Source organism: Hoplias malabaricus, chromosome X2 (assembly GCF_029633855.1).
Source record: "Hoplias malabaricus isolate fHopMal1 chromosome X2, fHopMal1.hap1, whole genome shotgun sequence".
In the NCBI taxonomy this organism is placed as follows: domain Eukaryota; kingdom Metazoa; phylum Chordata; class Actinopteri; order Characiformes; family Erythrinidae; genus Hoplias; species Hoplias malabaricus.
In genome coordinates this window covers 35,995,414-36,014,150 of record NC_089819.1, presented here as the reverse complement: position 1 = coordinate 36,014,150, position 18,737 = coordinate 35,995,414, and the positions used below count along the sequence as shown (strand labels likewise).

At 37.6% G+C, this 18,737-nt stretch overlaps 2 protein-coding genes across 2 annotated transcripts in view; both read right to left on the bottom strand.

Annotated features, from left to right (window-relative positions):
- LOC136676614 (calpain-1 catalytic subunit-like) overlaps window positions 1-11,395 on the bottom strand; it is a 42,962-nt gene extending 31,567 nt beyond the window's left edge. Inside the window, exons 1-3 of the mRNA XM_066653724.1 lie at window positions 11,257-11,395; window positions 5,786-6,032; window positions 2,479-2,548 (exon numbers count right to left, since the gene is read on the bottom strand). Coding sequence (XP_066509821.1) covers window positions 2,479-2,548; window positions 5,786-6,031 — 316 coding nt within the window. The 5' untranslated portion in view covers window position 6,032; window positions 11,257-11,395. The remainder of the gene's footprint in view (window positions 1-2,478; window positions 2,549-5,785; window positions 6,033-11,256) is intronic.
- Window positions 11,396-12,139: 744 nt separating this feature from the next.
- The window catches only part of LOC136676249 (calpain-2 catalytic subunit-like), a 35,479-nt gene continuing 28,881 nt past the window's right edge, over window positions 12,140-18,737 (bottom strand). The window contains exons 19-21 of the mRNA XM_066653108.1: window positions 13,210-13,326; window positions 12,977-13,035; window positions 12,140-12,870 (exon numbers count right to left, since the gene is read on the bottom strand). Of these exons, the coding sequence (XP_066509205.1) occupies window positions 12,847-12,870; window positions 12,977-13,035; window positions 13,210-13,326 (200 nt within the window). The 3' untranslated portion in view covers window positions 12,140-12,846. The remainder of the gene's footprint in view (window positions 12,871-12,976; window positions 13,036-13,209; window positions 13,327-18,737) is intronic.

Here is an 18,737-nt window from a genome sequence, read left to right as displayed (position 1 = left end):
TGTATTTATGACTCAAGAGTGAAACCCGAGCACTTTATCCCAGTCTGAGGGTGATAATTACACCAATGCTTGACGTGCCATCACCCGTGTTCCTACGAGACTCTGCTGTAACGCCCACAACTGTGCAACTAATTTTGGCTTGGTCCTTTTCCAACCACGCAAAAGTCTGTCCTACGATCTTTTTCATTGCTGTGACTTGCAACTCCACCTACTCTTGCAAAAGAGATGAGAATTTCACCACACAGAACAGGTTTCCATGAAAATGGACATGTACTCTATTGTGTTTGTTGACAGCTGGGCAACCAGCATTTCTTCTGAAATTTAGAAGAAATGAGATTCAGGTGCCTTTTGGCTTTGTTCATTACCTCAGGATATTATTAAAAAAAATTGACTTAAGCCACTTTTGGCACATGTGTAACTACCCTGGAATTTATACATGGATGGTTAACTGTGAACTACAATAAAAAAAATTAGTATATCAGCTTCAACTGTGTTTGCAGTCGTGCGTAAAAAAAAAAAAAAAAAAACAACATCAGAGGACATGTTTTAAGGTAGTAGTGGCAAACTATTCCAGTGAACTGTAGGACTGTGCAAACAAGACACAGCATAGCAAAACATTTCAGTGAGGCTTTAATTTTTATTGATATGGTTTTAGTTTTCACACAGGACAGATGTTGCAGAGTATATTTTATACATGATTCAGGAACAGGATTTTAAGGAAGTAAACAATAATGATTAGAGGGTGCAAATGGGAATGACACAAAACTGGAACATTATAAATAAAAGCATGTCATTAATGTACGGGGACCTAAGTGTAAAAATAATTCCAGGTCTTGATCATTTCTATAATGGAGTCATTCTAGAACTTGTTGTCCTATTACGGAACTGAAGACTTGCAGAAGATGTTTCACTTGAACAAATCCAGAATTTAATAACACTAGACCTTTTTGTTTTACCTAATTGAGTTAAACCTTTATACCAAATAAGGGCGGCACGGTGGCGCAGCAGGTAGTGTCGCAGTCACACAACTCCAGGGGCCTGGAGGTTGTGGGTTCGATTCCCGCTCCAGGTGACTGTGGAGTTGGTGTGTCCAAAAACAGTCCAAAAACACACGTTGCAGGTGGATTGGCGACTCGAAAGTGTCCGCGTGTGTGAGTGAATGTGTGTGTGTCTGTGTTGCCCTGTGAAGGACTGGCGTCCCCTCCAGGGTGTATTCCCGCCTTGCGCCCGATGATTCCAGGTAGGCTCTGGACCCCCCGCGACCCTAAATTGGATAAGCGGTTACAGATAATGGATGGATGGATGGATACCAAATAAGTTTTTTTCTGATTGTTCACTCATTATTGATGTTACCTCTGTCAGCCAGTCCTTTACTCTATGAGATCACCTGTGTCCTGTTGTATCCCAATCTCAGCTTTGTCCCACATATCAAGTCTCTAAGTTTGCATTTTTAAAATCTGTGTGTTATTGCTAGACTCCATCCTCTGCTTGTGTGAAAAGATGCTGGTGTTCGGGTGCATTCTTTCATTACCTCACGGTTACGTTACAGTATGCTATTTTATTCTATACTATCAGAAATATAGGTTACATTATTGTTCCTAAAGGTACAAAGAGTGTAACTGCACCTTTAAAAGGTAGGTCCAGTTGTGTTCAATATCTGTGCTTGTCAGCAAGAAGTTTTCCCTATGCACTTACACACGTGTACCGTAAAACTCAATTTATATGCACAAGAAGAACGAGCTGTCATGCCGTACTACACAGTGACTTTACAGTTTCGAAATATTATTACTTTAGTCTCGACATATTAACAAATTTAACTTCAATATATATATGACAAGGTGTTTTGTTCTAGATGTTTTCTTCTCTGGCTGCATTCCAAACACCCCGAAAGACTGAAAAACTATGAGCTGGCCGTTTGATTAAAAAGTTTGAGGACCCCTGCTTTACTTCATATCAAGCACAACACATCACTAGTAGTTTGCAGGGAATTTCCTGTTCTAACTTAAACAGCAACACAATTGCATTCTACCTACTGTGGCTACTGTTAAAGTGCAAAAAATAAATCCTCTGTATTTGTGTGTGTTCTGATGACTTCTGAGGATCATGAAGGGTTGTCCAATTTCGTACGAAATGATTTTGACCATTACAATTTGTAACTCAGTTCCAAGGGTCAAGATAACACTCAAAAATGGGAAGGGTTAAAAATAAGTAATGGGATTCAAGTTTGTTCCAAGTCCTAGTCGTAATCTGCAAATTTGATGTGGCTGTTTACATAGTTTTTTGTAGTTGTACAGCCTTAATCAACTGATCAGTTAATTTGTTTACAATTCATCTGGTGACATGACCTGCTATATAAGACATATGAGCTCTAGTACTAAATTATTTAACTAAGAACATACTTTAGAAACTGAACATACAGCAATGTAAGAGCATAATAAAGAAAAAGAAAAAATCAGTCTTATATCAATAAACACTCACCAAGAGATCCCTGACAGATGTCTGTCCGTGTGGCTCCACCAACTATAAACTGAGGACTGTCAGTCAGCTCCTGAAAATGAGAACCACATCAAGATGGAGTTCAGTACTCTTACAGTCAAAAAGAAATAATTTTAACCCAGATTTTGCACTTCTGAGTCAATCCACATCCTTCCTATCAAACTCCCAAGATGAATGGTGGCCCTCCAAAATTTCTGAACGTCTGATTTTTATGACTGTGAGTGGTTCTACTGCGAGATAACCTATGACACAGTTGTGGATGTGCTTCAGCCATTAGCAGCCTGGTTAATAACACAGTGTGGGCATACAAACAGTTAAAGTTGATATGTCAAAAATCAAGCTTAATATGTTGCTTAAAGGAACACTATATAATATATACGCCTTAAAATTACAGCAATAAAATCATTGTGATGCTCCACTGCAGAAACTGAACTATGTAACTTGTTGAGGAGGGCAGGAACCCACCTCAACTCCATCCCTTCCCCACTGATTTCAGTAGTGCTGGAAAAATGAATTACACTAGGGGAGCGAGCAAGCAAAAAAAAAAGTCACACAGCTCCAGGTACCTGGAGGTTGTGGGTTCGATTCCCGCTCCGGGTGACTGTCTGTTAGGAGTTGGTGTGTTCTCCCTGTGGGTTTCCGCCGGGTGTTCCGGTTTCCTCCCACAGTCGAAAAACACACGTTGCAGGTGGATTGGCGACTCGAAAGTGTCCGTGTGTGTGAGTGAATGTGTCTGTGTTGCCCTGTGAAGGACTGGCGCCCCCTCCAGGGTGTATTCCCGCCTTGCGCCCAATGAGTCCAGGTAGGCTCTTGACCCACCGCGACCCTGAATTGGATAAGCGGTTACAGATAATGAATGAATATATATATATATATATATATATATATATATATATATATATATATATATATATATATATATATATATATTGTTCATATTTTCACACAATCTTACATATTGTTACCTATTGTAACATATCTCCAGCAGAAGGTGCAAAATATATAAAGAAAGTATGCATTATTGTCTGACATTTCATTTATAGATTGGCTTGGTTGTATTAATTTAGTTATTCATAACATAGAATAGCACCAACAAGAGCAGCCAGGTGCACAATTTTTCATATTTACAATCATGTGCAAGATCATGCTGTTTCATGCAAGATTTGTGGTGTGGGACTTTTTGTCAAGAATGTATCCAAAATCCTGTTGAGACCTGATATTTAGTGTGAAACATGCCGATTTTTATAAGTCTTCCAGGACTTTCCTAAAAGAAACTATGCCTGAAATGTCAAAAACACCCACACGAAAACTGTCCACACAGAAAATTGTTCACATCTCATTGAGAAACGTACTTGCTATCACTGGCCTTAAAAGATTCATTTATCTGTTCATTGCCCACTCATCTAACTGTCAAGGCCTCAGGTGATCTCAGCCTTTTCCTCAGCAGAGGTTTCAAACATAATCCAGGGAAAACCCTGACATGTAAGCTGGAACTGAACAAATGCAGGGAGTGGCTTGGAATCCTCAAAGACTGAATTGAGAACCTCTCATGTACAAATCATGTGTGGATTTAATGCAGCCTGATCATTTAGTAATAATATGACGAATAGCTCAATAGGAATAGAATACATCCATACATACATCTCAGTTGGAATAGAGTACTCTGTGTGTGAGCTGAGTGTGTACAAGGCAACAGCAGCACACATTACTGAACTAGGAACAGCAAACATAAGTCAATATTACACACCTATGGAGCAGCAATATCCTCATTTCAGTTTGTGCTAGGTTTCATTTCAATGTTTGGACTTCTCTCCATTCTCTAAAATACTCCAGTTTAACATACCAGACCGAGACAATGTATTTATTTACTCATTTACAGACACAAGGGCTTTGTAAACACAGTAGACCAGTTTCAAGAAGCCAACAGTACTAAGAGGTAGCGTGCGATGGGGAAACATCTTCTGAATTTTGTAAAAAGGGTTTTTCTAGGCTAAAAATTGACGACTGATACGGTCATGAGCTGGGATAGTATCATTAACACAAACCTAAAACAAGTAGTTTAGAGTTTGACTAGGCCATAAAAACATAGCAAGAGCATGCATTTCAAAAAGCTATATCAGTCAGTCGGTAAGTGAAAAATTCTTCTATGCCACAATTAATGTGTAATATCAGGTTTATTTTATTAGGTTATGGTAATTGTGAGGACTAGAGGCAATATATTTCACAAAAAGTGTGTGAAAATCACAAAAAGTAGCAAGGCTAAAGATAACAAAGGGATAATGAGCTAACACTAGAGCTAACCAGCAAGATACTGGATACTCATGAGAAATCAAACTGCAGCCACAGGGCACAATTCTGTGTCTTGTTTATATTAATACCATTGTTAACTTTCTTTGATGTGATACATTCCCAGCTGGAGACATACAGTTGCTTAAAGACCAAGTGAAAGTTGTAAATCATCAAACTGAAATAAACAGATGCTTTGTCCATAATGCCCAAAACACAATAAACCCATAATGTCAAATTAAATAAATGCAATTGGTCAAAAATATAATATTACAAAAATACTGAGAAAATAATATACAAAATGGAACTTACATTTTAGCCTAAACCCCAACTAGGTGCTTGGCTTAAGGCAGTGGGCAGCTAATCCTTGGAGGATCTGGTTGTAAAATGTAATTAATCCAAGTTTCATTCACTATACCTTTGTTGATCAGATGTTGACTATATAAATCCAAAATATTGCAGGTACCTGTTCCTTCAAAATTTATTTGGAAATAAAGGTTCTTATTAGGCCTTTTAACCCCTTTTTCTACCATCACACCAGCAAACATAGGTCCAATGCTCCACAGCCCAGTGCTGGGAATCATAATATAGTTCTAGCTCATGCTTGGCATTTAGCATGGTGTCTTCACCCAGACCATCTCTTTTCATACCATGTTTTTTTATGAATGAATTATACACACTGTACGTTCATCATTGAACATCTTTGGCCACAATGGTGAATGATTGAATGATTGAATGGCTGAAAGATTGTACACACTGCTATAATTATAGTGGTGCACTCTAATAAAAAACATAAATCTATAGAACAGGTTGCCCAGTGGCAATATACTGAGTGCCAAGTGTGGGCAAGAGAGGTATACTTTGGAGTGCTTGAGCTCCAATCAGTACCTTTGGAATTAGCTGAAGCACAATTTATTATTCAAGTATTATTTACTCATTTTCATGAGATAGATCTGTCATGTTTTGTTACATTTACGTGATGTGGGGTGTTGTTCTGACTCACTGTTGGTCTCTTCCATGTGACGCCACGGGTTTTAGAGGAGTGTGGTGCGAGCTCTTTAAAACCCAGAGATGGAGGCTGGGCAGGGAAGCAGGGGTCCTCAAACAGCTGGCCACTCTCCACACACTCCTGCTTTAGTGTCTCATATTCCTGACCCAGGAACCTGACTGCTCGTTCATTAGAGCCTACTCCTTCAGCTTGCAGACGCTCACGATTAATTCTCGCAGACATCCCACCAAACAGCTCCATGCTACATCAACACATGCACAAAATACAAGACACATGGTTAGAATATGTACTTATTAGTGTGTGTGTGTGTGTGAGAGAGAGTGTGTGAGTGAGAGTGTGTGTGTGTGTGAGAGAGAGAGAGAGAGAGATGGGTGGGGGACAAAAAAAACAGAAAGAAAGGAGGGGAAAAATATAATGGTAAATAGTTTTGCCAAGAATCAGAGAGAGAGAGAGAGAGAGAGAGAGAGAGAGAGAGAGAGTGGGAGAGAGCTATTTCTAGCAAAGACATCTATTTTATTGTTCAATTGACTGTACTTGTTGTATGACCGTGTTCTTCATGTTTCTTATTCTTTCATTTCATTATTTAAATATCATATTAGCAGTTGATACCACACACAAAAAAGATTCTTTTGATTATTTATACATATTCGGTTTCCAGAAAAGCTGGGACATTTTGTAAGTTGAAATAAAATCAAAGATATGTGAATTTTCTAACCTCTTGAACATTTATTTAACTGACCACTGACATGCTTTCACATGCAACATCTCTCATGGTATGGGGAATACATCAGTGACAGTGGCATATGTGAGATTTCCATGGTTAGTTAGTTAGTTAGTTTGTATTTAATGCTATATCTGCCAATAGGGCCACATTCATGACAAGAGAGGTAGTAAGATATTATTTATTTACTAATACAGTTTTATTTTAAATATGTTGAGGCTGCCATCTATTTAATACAATACACTTTTATTTTCAGAGTCCTCTGAAATTGTCTTGCGTTACACAATGGCTCTATTACAAATACAATACCTTACACACTACATGTTCATTAATTCATTCATTCATTGTCTGTAACCGCTTGTCCAGTTCGGGGTTGACGGAGCGCCAGTCCTTCACAGAGCATCACATATATAAACAGCATGTTTGTAAAACAAAGTCGGCAAAACAAAGTGTGTGCTTAACTGACCATTCTGCAGTCCAGATGTCTCCTATGGCGCATTAGGAAAAGGAATCAGGCAATGGAAACCACAGAATCCTGAGCAGCTGAAGTCTTGCATCAAGCCAGAATGGGCAAAAAGTCCACTTGCAAAACTTTAACAAAGGGTACCCTTAATTCCCACATGATTAAGGGATATAATAATAAATAAGGAAAAGTGATGCAACACAGTGGAAAAGATGCATCTGTCCAAAATTTGAGTGTGCTAAGTGTATCAAATTCAAAGATATAAATGGTGACACTAATCTACATGCTTTGTACAGTGACAGAAAGAATAGGAACACAGAGAGGAGAGAGACAGAGAGAATAAAACATATTGTTTTGAGTGTGTATTGGGATGGGTATGTGGTTTGTGTGTGTGTGTGTATGTAGACTGGTGTTACTAGAGCTGAGCACATAACCATTAGCAGCAGCACAGCTCAAATCACAGAGAGAAACGGAGAAAAAAAAATGAAGAGAGGACGAGACACAGAGAGAGACACTTGTCTGTTTACACTTGTTGAGAGGACAGTCATTAGACGCTGAGTAGCCTTCAAAGAAACATGCATAGATAAAACACTGACTACAGCCGGGAGAAATGAGAAGAACAAAGCATCAATGAACAACATCACAATGATATTGGTAACAGAATGAGAATTTGGAAAAAAAATTTATATATATTTCTGCAGCCAATTTTAATATATATTCAAACATTTATCTGCTCTAATTTTACTGTTAATGCTGCATAGAATTAAAAATGACAATTGTCATTTTATTCAATAAAAAATTATCTAGAAATTAAGCAGTTTGAAAAAGGTAAGCAAAAAGAATTTATTAATCATTAAAGTTGTTATGAGATCCATGTGCATCGATTTGTTCTGTTCTTGGGGAGAATAATGTATCCAAAAGTATGTTTGTGTTTTGGTTTAGACTATTTAAAGATGGTGTGGCAGTTAAAGATATGTCAGTGTTTGCGAAGGTAGTGTAATTTTTTTTTTATTTGTAGTATATTTATTAAAAATAAAATGACAATTGTTCTTTAATACTATGCAGCAATTACCATAAAATGACAAGAACAGGAGAACATATGATGTTAAATTACAAATATACATTACTCAAAAATATTTTTAGAACATATTTGTATGCCTACATGGTCAGCAACCCGAGTGTGATTTGAGTAATGGGTCATTCTCAGTTCTGCTGTGACACCGATGTGATGGTGGTGTGTTAGTGTGTGTTGAATCGGTCCAAGTGAAGCAGACACAGCAGTACTGTACAGTCTAAGACAAGGTATAATCCCTGTTTTGGAAACTAACCAGTTAAGGTTTGGTCCAGCCAGGAAAGCTTTTTCCATTTGAGAGTCTCCCTGTTACTCTAATTTAATCTCATGATTAATTAGTGCCTGGACACAGCCTGTTATTTTTAACTCTATCAAGCAGATGAGCACATGTCAACCAGTCTTGCTGCTGTTAACAGGAAGCTCCAACCCACAGACTTAAAGTGTTTGTGTGTTTGTGTGTGTGTGTGTGTGTGTGTGTGTGTGTGTGTGTGTGTATACCTGAAATTCCTGGTTACAGCCTCTGGCTTAAAGAGACAGAAAGCTCAGTTCAGCACATAGCACAACACTATGACAGAAAATAACCAACAAAATCAGGCATAAATCATTAATGAAATATTGAATAACTAGAAAGAAAAAAAAAACTGTACAAGTGCATGGCTGGCAAAACGTGTTTTTTTATTTTATTTTATTTTTTTCATCACGTGACCTCCATTTCAAAGTAATTTGAATGCTAGAAAAATATGCAAGTAGCCATTATTATGGTAGGTTATACACAACTCTATGTTACTGGGGCCATTACTGGTATTGATGCAGTTTAAATTTGATTAGGCAAGGGAGAGGTTGGTGGGGTGGGGGGTATTGCGTAATTCATTCATAATTAATTTTCTGTAACCTGTTCATTTATGGTGGATCCAGAGGCTTCCCGGAAACACTGGGCACAAGGCAGAAACACACCCTGGAGGGGGAGGCAGTCGTTCACATGGTGACTCACACTTACAGACACATTTTGAACAGACCAATCCACCTACCAACGTGTTTTTGGACAGTGGGAGGACACAAGAGCATCCCAGAGGAAACCCATGCAGTACCTAGGAAAACACACCAAACACTTGGAGCGGAGCTCGTTCCCTCTATCTATCTGTCTCTCTGTCACACACACACACACTAAAGAAGCCGCTTTTTCTCGACTCATCACAATCAGAATGCTAACCAGAGCTGGCGTCTCTTGGCTAACATAACACAGCTGGTCATTATTTTATTTCAAATATGCTGAGCTAAGCATGGGTGTTCTGTTAGTAGCAATTCAAATCCTCACAGGTTTGGTACCATTTTGTGAAATAAAGGAGTGGGGGCTTTTTATTATTATTATTATTATTATTATTATTATTAATTTTCTGTTTCAGATTAATTAATTTAAATGAAACCTGCACCTTCATCATACTGGGCCAACGCAATGCATTTGTTTCTCTATGTAAATTTTGTGTTTTCTTAAATTTATGTATTTATGTTTTTTGTGCATCAAAACCTGACTGAATATCTTGTAACGTTAAGTTTCAAACCATTTTACCCCTTTAAACACATTAATGTCACTGTTATTTTAAGACTGATATATGCAACCTGCAACTGTTCCATATTATTAACTTAAAAATAAATAAATTGCCAAGGCTGAAATAATCATCACTTCAACATGAGGGGGTGGGCCTTAACAATGTATGATGAATAAATGAATATATAAACATTTGGTTTCATGACATCACAAATAACAATGAACATGTTTGTTTTTGCAGCTTGGGCTAGGAATGTGAAGTATGTTTGGAAAGTTTAACCTTATTTGCATACAACAAAATGAAAAACAAGTGAAAAAAGTGTGGTCCTTCAAAAAATATTAAACACACCGTGCATGGTCTAAACACCTTTGATTAATAATATATTATACATTTTCTCATTGAACACTCATGCTTGCAAAAACATTTCCTGATAAACAGGGGCTGTTCCACAAAGCAGGATTAATGTGTTGGCTAGATAACTACGGTTAAGGACGTTCCATTAGGGGTGCCCCTGGTCTATTTTCCTAAATATCTGACTGAGGCTAAAGTTAAAATAAATTGAGAAACCCTGCTTTAGAAAAGCATAATGGATTTGCCAGATTATTTTCTTAGAGATGAAGATGACAAAAATGAATGACATTGCAGACTGTGGTCAAATGAGTTAAGATCAAAGTGGCCAGACAAAGAGCTGTCTCCTGTGCTGGCCAGTGATATGGGAAATCAAGGCCTGACAATGTGATTCAGCACGTCACTGCATGCTGATGTGAGCAAGTGTGTGTGTGTGTGTGTGTGTAAGAGAGAGAGACTGCTTAGAGAATCTGGGGGCCACATTTCACCAGAGATCAGATCACAAACACATAGACATATGCCAACAACAAAGAATAAATGACACACATAATACACAGACACGTTCCTAAGAGTGGGAGAATGTCTCCAGTAGATTACAGTGTAGAATAAATACATGTCTATTTATATACAGAACCATATCTCAGTACACTTTATCACCAACATTTATAATTAGTGGATTCAACTGCTTTAACATGAAACTTATAGACAAAAAGCATAAAACCAAAAAGAACAGGCACACATGAGCTTATGGCTACCATGTTCAACACCAAGCAACCCTCTCCTCCTAATATTATTAAAGACTACTATTTTCATGAATCAATGAATTGTTGATGAACGAGTGCAGTGCCTTTCCAGAAGAGTTCAAACTTGTACTGTAGCAAAGCTGGCACAACCCCTATGAATACCCTTGATTTTAGAAATAGTATTTGGCAAACGGTGAAAAGTTCTCTTTTATTTGGCTTCTGAACAAAACCTACTAAGCAAAGAGAAACCATATCCTACTGATAAATAATTCATACATTCTGTAATAGCATGACTTAACAGTGAGCTACGAATGCGAGGGTCCATTTTGACATGTTATACGGTTACACATGAATAAAGAGAGAGCTAGAAGCACCAGAAAGGTTTTATTGTTTGGAAGATATGTTCACCTTGTTTTATCACATTTAGCTAAATGGTCTAGCAACCAGGACTGAATTAGCTCCTCTTGCTAACGCTGTGAATTTACAGTAAACTCGTCGCTTTACATAACGGCCCTAAGCTGAATTATCAACGTGGCACGCTTCATAAACAAGTAAAATAGTTCAAACCTACCACTGTTTATTCCTTCGTCCCACTTTCCCTGAGGCGAGGCTCAGTGTTTCTCTGCATAGACTTTGGATGGAGCGAGTGAGAGGATGAGAATGAAGTCATCAAAACAAATCTGCAGACTGCAGCATTGGACTGCCCCGCCCTAGGGGGCGGGACTAAAGAATGATTGTCAGCCCTATATACCCACTCAGAGCAGCATGGACTGAAGGATCAAAGGGACAGGATGCCCACTCAGAGCAAACCGAGGAGGTGAGAGTAAAATATGTCTGTCCGCTCCATTCCTAAAAATGACTGAGAGCTCAATATATCCACTCAGAGCAGCCCACAAAGTTCGTCATGCCCATGTAATTGCCTTCAGGGCCTGAATTTATCTACAATACATTTGTATAATACAATACATGTATAAAAGTGTTTAAAAAATCTGCTCAAACAGTAACTTTAACTAAAGAGGGGTTTTCAACATGTGGGACATTTATGAGGTTTTAATTTTAAAACTCTCAACAGATAAAATTAATAATGCCTTAGCAATTGATTTTTCATCTAGTCATTTAGACTCTGGCCAATAGCACCATGCTTACCCATTGGGGGAAAAAATGATAAGACGAGTGGCTGCCGTGGACCATGAAGTATAAAACACTTTTTATAAAATTCAGATTTTGTTACTTCAACATTTGCTTGTTTTCCAGGTTGTTTGTGTCCTGGAAACAGGTAAAAACAAATGGTCTCTGTACAGTATGCTAGGCTATATGTCTTTAATTTATCTCTCATTCTTAAATCATTTGGATGCAGGGCTTCAAGAAGCTGGTCACCCCTTTAAAATGGGGCAAAGGACAGCTTACCTTATCCTATGTTCAAAGCACATAAAAAAATCAGTCAAATATCGGTTAAAAATTAAAGTTTAATGGTACTTATACCAAAGTATGTGAATATAGCATAACATGGCATAGTGTTTAAAAATAAAGGCTATCTGTCACATCCATCTGAAAAGCAACAATTTACCCAGTTTCCCCACCCCGCACACCAATAAAAAACAAACAAACAAAAATACATGCAAACTTAATTCAGAAGTAAACAGAGACAGAGGAGGTACAAGTGGTCAATATCAGAAATGCTAATAGAGTTCCTCATAAACAAAATCTTAGACCCTCAATCCGTAGCACCTACAAAAGGACTCCCATCATATTATGCTTTTGAGGCAATCTCCAAATAATGGACATTTATTAAGATTTATTATTAGACCTTCTCACCATTGCACATGTTCCAACTAAAATCTCCCTTGGTTTTTTAATTCATCAGAATAATATATTTTTAAAAAATAGACAGTTAAAATTCAAACAAATCGAATACAAACTTTCATACAGTTTCTATTTCAAACTTGTTACAGTATAAATGTAGTTTCACCATAGTTTCACTTTTGCTTTCACACAAATCTCTTGCAATAAACCACAGCCAAATACTGAGGGAACAATTTTCAACTCTCAAATGGCAGTGAGTTAACTGATATAAAAATTTGAATGAAAAAACATGTTTGAGCAATTGTGAATTAATGATAATCATGTTTTAACTTATCCACTGTGTTCTGGAGGACATCATTTAGACCATAGTTAAGTACAGCCACTGAAAATGTAAAAAAAGAGAAAGTGAGAGACAACTTTTTGTAAGAGAAAGTCAGTACTGAATTTCAAAACTGTAAAAAATCAGTGAATAAAATTCTGTAACTCACATGATTCATGTCCAGCTCAATGAAGCCAGTGTTGTGTGCATCAACCTTTTTAAACATTCCTGGATTGAGAAGTTGAAAGGGAAAAATAAAAAGGTATATCAGGTAAAGTGAAATTTTCCAGACAAAGACAAACTGAAATGCAACTCAAATCTACTGCTGCTCAGTGATTTTTTTATTACTTCATATATTTTTTTTTTATCTGCTGAGAGACACTGAATGAGGGTTCTACTCACGGAACATCATCTCTAGGCGCATGAAGCAGGCTACAAAATCATCAAACTGGATGGTGAGGTCTGGATCTGCGTAGCGAGCCACCAGCAGCTGGAAGATGGTATCATTCAGGCAGAATCCTTCAGGGAAAGATTAATAAACTTAAACCTATGGTACATCTTTGGTATTTAAAGAACCATATTCAAATTGTACGTCTCAATTTGGGGGTTATATAAGACAGCAATTGAACAGTGAGTTCCTGAAGTTGCTGTGTGAGTAATTTTGACAGTTGCCAAATTTTGATGGCTATACAGCTGGGTCAGAACATCTCCAAAATGGCAGTTTTTATGCATTATTCATGGTATACATTGAGTAGTATCTACCAAAACTGGTTCAAGGAAGTAACACCTGTGAACTTGCAACAGGTTCGTAAGTGCCCAAGGCAAATTAATTAATGACATATACTCAAGCAATGCTGTCTGAGAGCTCGAAAGTTATGCATATTCAACAGCAGTTTCTATATTTCACATATTTTTTACAAGATTATTATTTTTATATTATGTTTAACAAATTTACAGATAATTGTACAATTTGTGAATTTCTGTGCTATATTTAATCATTAAAGATAATCATATGGAGAAATAAGGTGTAGTTTGTGTTACATGTGGAAAAAAAATCCAAGCAGCAGTATGCTCCAGAGACAAAGTTTCTTGCTGTTGACTTTTGACGGGGTTCGGGATGTAGACAGTCATTGGCTGCTGAAGTTAAGCCCTGCCCACCCAGCCAATTCTGAACACCCCACTACGTCAGCATGATTGCATCAATCTAACCCTGATTGGAAAATGACCGACCGGCAAAAACAGGTAAGCCATATCAACTAATTTTAACGATTATATCTTTTAGTAACACATTTCGTTATAGAGGCTTTTCCTGATTTTCCAATCAGGTTTAGGGAGTTCTGTATGGACTGGGTGGGCGGGGCTTTACTTCAGCAGCCAAGAGAGAAACTTCTGGAGGCAAAAGCGAGACTGGGAGAAGCGCAAATGAGAAAAGGCGGACTAAAAGCAAAGATGGATTTTTCAAGTATATTAAACTCAAAATAGATGATTACATACAGAAATATTCTATTTTATATCTTTCAATGTTAATGAGAGTTTTCTCAAGTACAAAATGTAATTCATTGGTTATGGATTCTGCCTTTTTGGTTCTCAGAAATTTAGAACCTATTTTGACACCATAAGTAAGCCTCATGTGGGACGGTTTCAGAAGAAGTATCTTTATTGTCACTGTAACAATGGAACATTGTTCAAAAAATATGAGATGCAATTTTCCAGTGCAATATAAAACACAATTAATCAATTTAGAACTAAGATATAAAATAGATAAAGAAAATAATCAGTGTTGACTTAAAGCTGCATTGTAAATATGAAACTGTATTTTATTGCAACTAGGTTAAACTAACTAGCAGCATTCAGCATAGTGATGGCTGAATGATAGAAACTGTTCTTTAATCTGTTAGTTCTAGTGTTTATGGATCTGAAATGTCTGCCAGAAGGCAGGTGTTCAAACAGTACACGTCCTGGGTGTGATGGATCCCGAAGAATTTTCTTGACGTTCCTGAGACTACAGGGACTGTGCAGTTCTTCTAGTGAACAATTATGCTTGAGTTATCTATACCGTTGGTGCAATTTTGGTTAAAATCAAGTGGAGTCAAGAAGTCAATTTTGTCAACTACAACAGCAGAAGGCGAGAATCGACTCTAGAAAATGCAGAATGGCGTGTTTGTAAACAGAGGTCATGTAGGGTAATCAAAATAACAACATTTGATTATAAAAATAATTATAAAAAATAATTTTAATTGATTGTATATTGTATACACAAGTCCCTCCTCCCAACACAAGTCCCAAAAGTCACTGAAAAAGGTCTTCAACATAGAAAGCTATTATATTAATTATATAGTGACAGAACACATGGTAGAACCAAGAAAGCTCTGAGTGTATATTGTTTTATTTAAATCTGTACAGTGTTGATGGACATGTGCTGTGCTCTAACACTAGAATTACCAGGATTTTCATATGACCCCTTTTTCTACCAGAGACTGCCAAATGGCAGTGCTGGGGTAATTTGCATACCATTAGGCCATCTTTTGTTATGTACATTAAGCCACTACTAGAAAACACCCTTGATTTGAACCCTTCTTAATGCTAAAAACCCTATCTATCTATCTATGTATATATATATATATATATATATATATATATATACACACACACACAATTTTTTTTCAGTGCCTCTTTCAGTTGCATTATATAAACAGTAATTATATGACATATTCAATATGTTGTTTTATTTTCTAAAGACCCTTTGCTACTTAAATATGTAATCACTTGAGGTTTTAATGCTGAGCGATAAATCAATTTTTCTATAAATTGGTCATGTTTTGATAAAAATTTTACATAGCGCCTGCTTTTTTAATATATATTTCTCAATGTACAGCCTTGAAATCATACTCCCACATCAGATATCTTGACACAGATTGTTAGTGTGAGGTGTCTGTTAGTTGAAAACATAAGCATTTTTTGATGCTAATTTATTACATGTCAGATTACTGTGACAAAATAAATTTGTAGCATCAGACGGACATTTTTTGCTTGATATTCTAAGCTCTGGGATGTATGACTGATAAAGCTCTGACAGTCACATCAAGCCCAGACTTTCAGGAATTTAGTTCAGGGCAAATATGGACAATATCTCAACAAATAAAAAATACTTTGGTACTTTGGCAGTTTTCTCAGCTGCTGATAATAATAACAATTATTTTTATTATTATAATCTTTTAAAAATATGATGAAATAATACTTGTTTATTTAGAATACACACAATAAAGAATTATTTACGCTTTTTAGTTTATATTTGTTGATCTAATGCAATATTATTTGATGTGAAACCTACAAAAACCTTGAAAAATATAAATAAAAAAATAAGTTAATAAGTAAAAATTGCTCAAAAATAGTATTTTATTTTGAGTCATATTTACTTGTCAAGAAAAAAAATTTGCCAGTGGGGTGAGATATTTTGACTTAAAACAAGACAAAATGTCAGGATAAGATTCTTTTACTTTGGATTTTAAAAAAGTTTAAGTAAAAATGTCTTATTTACAAGTAGCTGAGGGTTGTTTTTTTGTATAAATGTATGTAAAAATATCTTTACCTATTGGCAGTTTTCAAAAGACAATATTACTTAAAATAATGGTTAAAAAATCTGAACTTTATCTATTTTGACTAAAATTAGTACAAAGGAGGCAGACTTGAGATGTTTTGGAATTACAGTTCAAATAATGTCTTTGTGTCAGTTTTAGAATCAAGAGAAAGATGACTGCAGACATAGGAAATCTTGTTAATAAAGTGCATGAACTTTATATAATAAACTGCACCAAAGTAAATAGCCTATCTGGCTACATGCTGAGTGAAATAAAATAGAATAAACATTTCTCACTATAGTACAATATTACAAATATACACAATGGAGGTAACTGGGTTCTATATTTATTTAAAAAATATTGTTGTTGCAGCCATTAGATCGAAATATGCCAATACCAGGTAACAGTGAACAGGGATGGGTGTGATGGGTGATAGCGTGAATGATGATGATAACGATTATGTGTGTATCCACCTCCTTGTGGATAAAAACCACGTCACCACAAATATTTCACTTACTCTGTTGACTGAGAAGCAAAGATGGCAAAGGTTTACAGTACACAGCAGGCTTTGGACATGATCCTCAACCATGTCAACCTCTGTGACTCATGGGTTGACTCATGGACTCATTTACATAACACTGGACGCAAGAAGAACTATTCACACCTGCCAAATGGCAGTTCTTTGGGATTTAAAGGTATAGTTGCCAAATGGCAGCGGTTTGGTAGTTCTAGTGCTAAAATCAGCAAGCATAGAAAAAAGGGCAAATTGTTCCAGTCAATTTACATACTGTAAGAATTGTGCTTTAACTGTTACTTGCACAGTCCTTATTTAAAACTGTCCCTTATTTCATCATAATATGAGATGGCGGCGTGCGCGTGAACACGCCTGCAGCGGCCGCTCCGGAACCAAGCGGGCTTTTGTTTTTTTTTTTCATTTTCATTTGTAATATATGGAAGCAGAAACACATGCAGTACGTATATATCGCCGCTAGACACTGCTTCAATATCGCAAACAGGTAATATACAATATCAGCGATGACCACCAGGAGACGCTGCGGAACCTCCGCTTGCTACGGAGGCCAGGCCCTGAAGCCTCGACGTTTCCTGATGCCGGTGGCCGGGGAAGGAGACAACGCAAGCAGTGTGCGAGGAGACAGAAGTGCGGCAAGCGAGGGGGTATCCATGCTAGTCTACCGAGCCGGTAGGAAATCCCTTCTCTTTCTCTCCAATGTTTGCTTGCTGGATAATAAACTGGACTATATCAAACTTCAGCGAACTGCACAGCGAGAATACAGAGACTGCTGTGTTTTTGTTTTTACGGAGACATGGCTCAGCGACAGTATTCCCGACGCCGCCATTCAGCTAGATGGGCTAGCCGCGTTTCGAGCCGACAGAGACCCAGTGCTATGCGGTAAGACTCGCAGCGGTAGTTTGTGTGTCTATATCAACACTGAATGGTGTAAGAACTCTGTGCTGGTCTCTGCTTATTGTTCATCGTTAGTGGAGTTTGTGGCTGTGAGATGTAGACCTTTTTATTTACCTCGAGAATTTATCATCGAAGTTTATATTCCTCCCGATGCAAGCACAAATCAAGCGCTGTGGGAATTATACGAAGCCATAAGCGATTTCCAAAACACACACCCAGATGGACTGTTTATTGTTGCTGGAGATTTTAATAATGCAAATCTCAAGAAAGTGTTCCCTAAATTCCACCAGTATGTGAACTTTGCTACGAGAGGAGCAAACATGCTGGATCTTGTTTACACAAACGTTCCAGATGCGTACAGGGCAGAGCCCCGCCCCCACCTCGGACACTCAGATCACTAATTCCTGCATACAGACCCATCGTCAGGCGATCGAAACCTGTTCTGAAAGAGGTGAAAATCTGGCCATCAGAAGTAATCTGTTCAGAGAGGCTGCAACTTACAACAACACAATCAACCTGGAAGAGTATGCATCATCAGTGACCAGCACTATCCGCTCCAACCAGAAGCCGTGGATGAATTCAAAGGTGCGTGCGCTGCTGAAGGCTAGAGATGTCGCTTTCAAATCAGGCAATAAGGCGGCCCTGAGAACAGCGAGGGCCAAACTCTCCCGAGCTATCAGAGAGGCAAAGCGTGCACACGGTCAGATCATCCACAGCCACTTCCAGAGCAGTAGAGACACTCGGAGCACTTGGCAGGGCATCCAGAGCATCAACAGCTACAAGACTACACCACCTGCTTGTGATGGAGATGCTTCCCTACCAGATGTGCTGAACCATTTCTACGCACAGTTTGAGCCACAGAACAACGTAACGGCGAGAAAGTCCACACCTGGACAAGAAAAACACATATGCTGTTCATAGACCTC